We start from the raw sequence: 7843 nt of genomic DNA on the forward strand, positions 1-7843 counted from the left end.
GCTTTCATTCATTTTCTCCCACAGCTTGCTTAAGAAAAAAAAAGACAACAGCTCATGTTACCAGCCTTAATGGATTTTGTAGATTTCCCACAGAAACAGCTTTTTGACCATTCTTGCTTTGACATAATGAAATAAAAAGCTTGTTTTCTCTATTTGTATGAGATTTTTCTATATTTTTGATGGTTTTTTTTTTCTTCTGGCAGATCTGTTAATATTTTAAGTGTGTCATAAACTGCCAGCTCAACTGAAGAGGAACAAGTGCTAAGGCTTGAACAGATCTCCTTTTCCCCCTCATGCCTACTAGTCATTGTAGTTAAAGGTTAAAAAATTGGCATTTAATTTTTCTTTAAAAAGTCTATATACTGAAAGTACTGACAAGACTCTGAGGAGGCAGAGGCAGTTTTTAGCTATTAATACTCTTCGTTATTTCCTTCTCTCGTGTTACTGATGTTCTCTGACAGTCTGTCACTACATATAATAAGAGGATGCGGACGTACACCACTTGGTTCTTCCTCATTTTCCTCTGATTGTGTTTATTTTGAAGTAAACTGATCCTACTCTGAAGAAATAACATTTTTTTCAGCTTTTAATTCATTCTGATAATGACGTTCAAAAATATGGATATCCTGTGATAATTCTTATGTGTAAATCCTTAATAGACTTTTGTTGGGATTTTTGTGTTTGTGGGTTTTGTTTTGTTTTTTAACATGTGGACTCTGGCTACAGTAAATCTCCTACAGCAAGTAGATTTGTTTACTTTTCAAGTCTATCCCTGGCCTGCGGTTTTAACTGCTGAATGGTGTTAAACCCAAACCTCTCCTCTTCTTTGGCTGCAGGAGTCTTTGTTCTTAGTTGGGGAGGGTACATTTTGTTCTTCCTCTGAAGGTTTTTGTTGTGCTCTGTGTGTGTGCGCCTTATCCTCGCCCCTTTTTTAGAAAAAGGCAGTCAGAGATTGACTTCAGTGAAAACAAAGAGCTGGACTCAGCAGAAACAAGCTGTGCCTGCGGGTGGCAGTTGGAAAAGGATTGGGTAGCTTCCTTGGACACCTCATTTTTTGGGACAGCTGGCCGGCAGCTTCTTGGCTTCTTCATATTCTTGGTGGTGCCGATTTTGTATGTGGTAAAAGCCACTCGCAGTGGAACAGCCTTAACTGGATTCCTCTTTTTCTGTAGAAGAGAATGAAACACTTTTGAAGCTGTCAGTGCAGTGTCCCCAGCCACAAAGTGATGAACCGTAGCCATCTTCTTGGTGGTTTTTATATTTATGGAAAGTCAAGGGCCACGTTGTTGCTTACTTATTCATGGACGTAATGCACAGAAGTCAGGAAGCATGGTTTTGCCCACAGTTGTCGTTGGCTCTGGGTGTACTTTCCCCCTTGGCTGTCTTGCTGGCTGGTGAGGAACAGGAGAAATGGAGTAGAGATCCTCTGTAAATGTCACGGTCCTCTGTGAGAGGCCACAGCTCACGTGGTTTTTAAAAAAGAAACATATATATCATCCTGCAAGTAGAGGGTAGTGATTGTGAATTGTGGTTTTTTGAGCAGAGTTGTTTCGAGTAACAATCAGGCAGGTTTCCTGAAGTACGTAAATACATCACGTGAACGTTTCAGAAATCTAAAATCCTCAAATTATAAATAGAGAAGTTTTCACGTGCGTTGCAAGTGTTGTCAACGTGCTGCGAGGGGTCTCATCCGTAATGTGGATGGGAGTGGGTTGGTTTGTGCCTCTCACAGGTTTTGTCCAGGTTTCTGATTCGATTACATGTGTGTTACTGAAAGAATAAACAAATATGACTTTTTTTTTTTGACAAAATAAACATGTTTCTCTTAAATCTTTCATTTCCTAAAGAAGAGGAGACAAAAGAGGCTCCCATGGCTGAAGGGGAGGAGGAGGAAGACAACGATGACGATGTTGAACCAATTGCGGAATTCAGATTTGTACCTAGCGACAAATCAGCCTGTAAGTGAAGAGGGAAATCATGTTTTAGCTTAAAATCCTGAATATATGTGGAAGACACTCCTTTAGTGTCCTTCTCCAATTATTTGATTTCTGTGTGCTGAAAAGAACAAAGCAAATTGTTTTACCTTGCTTGAAACTGGAATATTTCAAGCAGCCGCTTCTCAAGGAAGATTCCAATGCTATAAAATAGAGACTTTTAAGTATAAATACATGACACAGATAAGATTATCTGTATACATCTGCAGAGAACTTGTATGGGAAACATCTTTTGAATTACAAATTCAGCGATATTTGAGTCAGAGACAATTTCATTAGGAACATGCTAATGTCCAGATGCTACCACAGGAAAGCAGATGTATCCTGGCTATCGCAGAGCTTACAGTTGGATCCAAGTTTTAGGAATCTTATGTGTTAGATGCGGCAAGCAATCCCGTAGTGGGTAACCACAGACTGAATTGTCCAGAGTTATGCCATCAGTGAGAAATAATGGAAAAGTGCTGTTAAGAGGATAAAACCTGATTTGTTTCTTGCGTGGCTGCTGGGCTTGTTGGATGATGTTTTCAAATACGAATTGAGTGGTGGTTCTGGTAAAGGAATATTCTCAATCTCTTCGATCACTCAGTCGGGGATTTCTTGCCTGTTGTTGTGGGGTATTGGTGAAGAAACGAGGGAGGTTTGTGTTTGTTTGTGTTCCTGCAGTGGAAGCCATGTTTTCAGCCATGTGTGAGTGCCAAGCTCTGCACCCAGACCCAGACGATGAAGATTCAGACAACGATTACGAAGGGGACGAGTACGATGTTGAGGCCCATGGTTCGTAACAGTTGTTGCTTTTGAAATACCTCCAGCACTTGGATACCTGGAACTTCTCCTACAGTATCTGTCGTGAGAATGGTTTGGTCTGTTAAGTCCTTGTCACCTCCTCTAAATGTTCTTTATGCCATAGGCACAGTATAAAAACTCAGAAATCTCTAATTTAGCTGTCACAAATCACTGGAATTCAGCAAAAACATTGTTCTTATTCTGAAAAGCCCCCAGACACAAACAGCAGCCTTTCCTGTTCCCAGTGGATGTGCTCGCACAAGCTCAGTGCCCACGCTGCAGTGTGCTCAATTCACATCCCTGTGTACATTCTGTAACCGATGTAAATTTAAGCTCAGTCCGTTAATCTGAGCATAACTCAGCCGTCCTGTTCCTTCACCCCTGCTGGGTGCAGGCTCCTAAACTCAGGTCTGATAAACATCAACTTGTTTTTTGCAGAGCTAGGACAAAGTGACATCCCCACCTTTTACACGTATGAAGAAGGGTTGTCGCATTTAACTGCAGAAGGTCAGGCCACTCTGGAGCGGTTAGAAGGCATGTTAGCCCAGTCTGTCAGCAGTCAGTTCAACATGGCTGGAGTGAGAACAGAAGATTCGATAAGGGAGTACGAAGGTAAGAAATGCTTTTGTTTTACTGAAAAAAAATATGAAAGCAGGGGTTCTCCAGAATGGCTGATCCATAAACACCAGGACAGAGCAGGTCTCGTGCTGTGCGTGATACCGCACCGCAGTGTGTGCAGCAACAGTGGTTTTATTTGTGTTCAAAACCACACATTGTAAAAATGCCTGTGGTCCTGCCGTGGATTGAGGGCTGCTGTGTTACAGAATGAGGACCATTGAAGAATTCTTCATTCTTACTGGTATGATTTCCTGGAATAGTGGTGGGGTAAAGTTAATTTAGGATGAAAAAAAAATTGAATTTGTCAGTCTATGCTGGGATTAGGAAGCAATTTCCACTCTAACAAGGTAATAGTATTTTTCTTGAAAATACCCTAAATTGTAGGTTAATACTTCTCTTTACAGAGTTCAGTGTGAATTAGGAATCATTGAAATACACTGGAACACATTTTTTAAAAAAATCTTGCTTTTCTGACAGACTTTGTTTCTTAATGCTACTAATTTTTCAAACATGTATTTAAGGAGTAAGGGTTTCTTTTTGTCAGAAAAACCCCAATCTCTCAAATTTTGCCTTTTCTACATGCTGTTTTCACTGGAGCAGTATATTACCTGGGAGAAGAACAGGGAAGTAGTTTAGTAACATTGCTTCTTTTTTTTGATATAAAGCTCAGTGTTCTAGTGTGGCCTGACTTTTGAAAGATGAAAAATGATGGAGCTGTTGTGGATTTCTAGCTATCAGCTTGCCTAAAATAGCCAACAGAATAATAACTGATCTGTTCTGATCCACATGGATGATTTTTTTAATCTGTGTTTGCTTTGTCCGTTGTTTACAGGTTCTTTTTGTTCCACAACTTTGCATACATTTATATAATGTAAAGATAACCTTAGGGTGATTTACTTGTGTTTTAGCAGTGCCCGTCTTTTGAAAATTTTGTCAGGTTTCTGAATTCAAAAATTTTGAAAATGAAAATAAATTGAACAGCAAGTATGTCACATGTCTCAAAGCCATCTTCATCAGTTTTATTTGCCTTCCTAATCTTATTTGTTACAGTACTGCTTCTTGGTTTGCTACAATTAATATCTGCAGGGCTGCTCAGTTTCAGAATTCTGTTATTTTTTGACATTGTAGCATAGAGCAATTGTTCCTTTTTTCACTTTTATGATGGCCGAGAGCAGTTTCAGAGCAGGATTCAGCTGCTTTATGTTAGAACATAATTAAAGCTCATAATTTGTTACACTAAAACTTCACTTAAAAAATGAAATAGTTGAAATCCGGTATTTAAGTCTTTCAATAAGGTAGGATGAGACAAGGTTGTAGGAAGCAGTGACGTCTTTTAAGTGACCGACTGATGGAGCTGGAACAAAACCACCAACGTGTGAGCACCTCAGTTTCCTTCTGCCGCTTTCAGAAGTTCAGCAAAGGAGTTTTCTGCTCTGGCCATCTCTTGTCAACAGAGGGCACTCGCTTTCTTTCCTGTGATAACATCATCCTATTTGGTTTTTTTCAGATGGGATGGAGGTGGACATAGCACCAGTAGTTGCGGGGCAGTTTGAAGACGCAGAGGTTGATCACTGAGAAGGACGCACGCTGCTGTAAGTTCCTCTGTCTTCCAACACCAGTGCTTTTCAGTAATTTGTGTAATGCACGTGATTCCAGATCTCCTACAGGAAGTATCTTGTGATATCAGGATGATGGTGATGTAGAGAAAGAAAAGGTAGCTGTAGTTATCACGAGTATGGAAAGATGTTTGATAATTTGTCCAAAAAAAAAAATCACACTGCATAGATGTGCCTGTCTGGCATGTTTGGTAAATTCAGAATTGTCTGATCTCAAAGGCTCTTAGATCCTGATCTATGAACGCTGGAACCACTCCTGGGAAGTTACTGTCATAGATTCATAGAATCATTAAGGTTGGAAAAGACCTTAAGGATCATCAAGTCCAACCCAACCCCACCCAACCCACTAACCCATGTCCCCAAGCACCACATCCACATGTTTCTTGACCCCCTCCGGGGATGGTGACTCCACCACTTCCCTGGGCAGCCTGTTCCAATGCCTGAGCACTCTTTCAGTGAAGAATTTTTTTCTAATATCCAGCCTTACACCCTTAGTGTGCAAGATTTCCCAGGCCTTTCAAGGGGGCAGAACACCTCACAGTGCTGCAAGTCCATCTCTTCATAAGTGGAGCAGGAACAATTCCCGGTAAAGTTCCCGAGCAATTGGGATGGGATCGTTGCAAGAAGTGCACAACTTAGGGACAACACCGTGCTTAGGTGGTTGTGCCAGCGTGCCCTCTTGCCCACCATCACCTGTACTGCTTTTCTCCCGTCAGTGGCAGTACAAGATGTGCTGGTGTTTCCTCACCATTGCTGGGTGGGAGAGGAAGAGCAGCTTATTCTGGGACTGTGGTTGCGGAGACGCACGGGCACAACGGGGTTGTGGTTCCACCCCTGCTTGAGCAGTGCTCGCTAGTGCACAGTTTGCACGTGCTGCTCTGCGTTATCCCAGTTTTTCTTCCTCACTGTGAGACGCTGCCAGCTCTGAGCACAGAACTATTCCACCAGAAATGCTGGAGAAAAAAACAGTTGTGGGACAGACAGCCAAAAGCTTGGGGGAGAAAAAAGGAAAGGGGTAGAGCAGGCAAGGGCCACAAATAGAAAGATATCACACTGGAAAAAATCAGTGGAAATGGGTGAGGAGTAGTTGGTTGGGGATTATAGTGTTGCTGAGAAAGAGGCTGCTGTCCCTGAGGAAAGCTGTTGCAGAGGGGTGATGCGCAGCTGCTTTCTTCCTCTGTTGCTTTTATTTTTTGTTGCTCTTAATGCTGCTGCAGTTCTGAAAGTCTGAGTAGCCCTGTGTTAGACCTGTGTTCACTTACTGATCTTAACCACTGCCGCCGGTACTGAATTAGTATTTCTTGTTTGGAGTTAGAGCTCAAACTTTCCTTCAGTTGCACTTCCTACGCTGGGAAAGACTTTGCAGTACAGAGAGGAGTTCTTCCAAAAAAGGTCAAGATACTGGTTGCCCTGCCACTGGACGGTTATGTTATTTGGTAAAGGACACATTTTAAAATTAAGGAAAACTCTTCAGCTGTAGATGAAGTGCCTCTTAGTGAGTGGCTTGGCTCTGATGACTCCATCTCCAAGATTATTTTAGTCCATGGTTAATAAAAAAAAAAAGTGTTGTTGCAAATTCATATTAGAATGCTCATTGTCCTGGTTTAAACTTGAGCAGGATTAGGGAGAGCTAGTGGCCGGTAGCAGATCTCTATGGAGCCTGGAAATGCTGGTGGAAGTGGTGTTGACTGATGCTCCAGCGAAGTGCAAAATACACCCTGTAAGAAGTAGTTTTGGTCAGCAGAATTCTCTTTGCTGCTTACTACATGCCTTCCATGGTGTGGCAGGTGGCTGTGGGAGATGTATGCTGTGAGAGGTGACAGGACAGGGAGTCCTTCTGTCCTTCCGCTTGTGCAGATCAGCTGAGGAGCTGATCCCTGTCAGGGCAGATCCAGTGACCCGTCTGTGCAGCGTCAAGCATTGCAATGATGTTGCTCCAGGTAGCAGTTTAGGAGCTCTGCGTGGAGCAGCGCAGCCCTTTCAACTTTCTGAACTGTAAAAACAACCTACAGGAACATCCTGTTGGTGATCCTTTAGAGAGCAACGTGCTGCCCTGCCTCTAAAGCTGTGCCCCTGTGGGACCCTCATGTGGCATGTTTCTGCTTGTTACTCAAATGAGATGTGACACTCGCCTGCTGAAGCTCCTGGAGGACTTGCTGACAGTCCATGTGGGACATTTCCACTGGTCTTGTAATAAGCGGTGCTTTGTCTGTCACATCACGAGGTTACAGGAATTGTTCTGAAGCAACTGGTCTGTGTGTGTGGCAGTGCAGTGGGGTCTTCCAGGGCGGAGTGTCAGTGCATGCTGTCCTTAGCTGACCCGAGTTCAGAGCTGCTCTGAGAGTCAAACTCAGCCCTTCTGAAAATTAGCGAGTTTGCAGTAAAGCGCTGTCCTCTGTGCCTGCAAACAACGGATAGCTACTGCTTTGTGAAGATGAATAATCTTTTGTTTTAATGCCAATTATATAAACTTGGTGTCTTGTATCTTTCAGATTCCTCTTGTGGCGCTTCCAGAATAAGCTGTAAAACCGAAGGCATTGCAGTGACTATCGGGAGTTAACATTTCTTTTAATGACCCAAGCTTAGACGTCTAGGTCTATCAATGCTTTTATAGATGTTTAAACAGGGTTTGACATTTGTGACCACTATGGGGTTATTTAGAAAAGACAAAACAAATAAAAAACAATAAAACCTCTTGCATCTAACACTTGAATGAGGCTAATCAGGGGTCATGTCAAAGAAGCCTTTGTAGGAATTCTAGGACTTCAGAAATGAAACTGTAAGTAGAAGAGAATTTTAGATTGTCCTAGAATTTTCCATATTTTTATACCT

At 42.2% G+C, this 7843-nt stretch overlaps 1 protein-coding gene across 1 annotated transcript in view; it reads left to right on the top strand.

The window, feature by feature from the left end:
* CLNS1A (chloride channel, nucleotide-sensitive, 1A) overlaps positions 1-7843 on the top strand; it is a gene marked incomplete at its 5' end in the record, with an annotated part of 8386 nt that extends 543 nt beyond the window's left edge. Inside the window, 5 exons of the mRNA XM_010072872.1 lie at positions 1848-1958; positions 2658-2768; positions 3216-3389; positions 4903-4987; positions 7504-7843. Of these exons, the coding sequence (XP_010071174.1) occupies positions 1848-1958; positions 2658-2768; positions 3216-3389; positions 4903-4970 (464 nt within the window). The remainder of the gene's footprint in view (positions 1-1847; positions 1959-2657; positions 2769-3215; positions 3390-4902; positions 4988-7503) is intronic.

Source organism: Pterocles gutturalis, unplaced genomic scaffold (assembly GCF_000699245.1).
Source record: "Pterocles gutturalis isolate BGI_N339 unplaced genomic scaffold, ASM69924v1 scaffold37602, whole genome shotgun sequence".
Lineage (NCBI taxonomy): Eukaryota > Metazoa > Chordata > Aves > Pterocliformes > Pteroclidae > Pterocles > Pterocles gutturalis.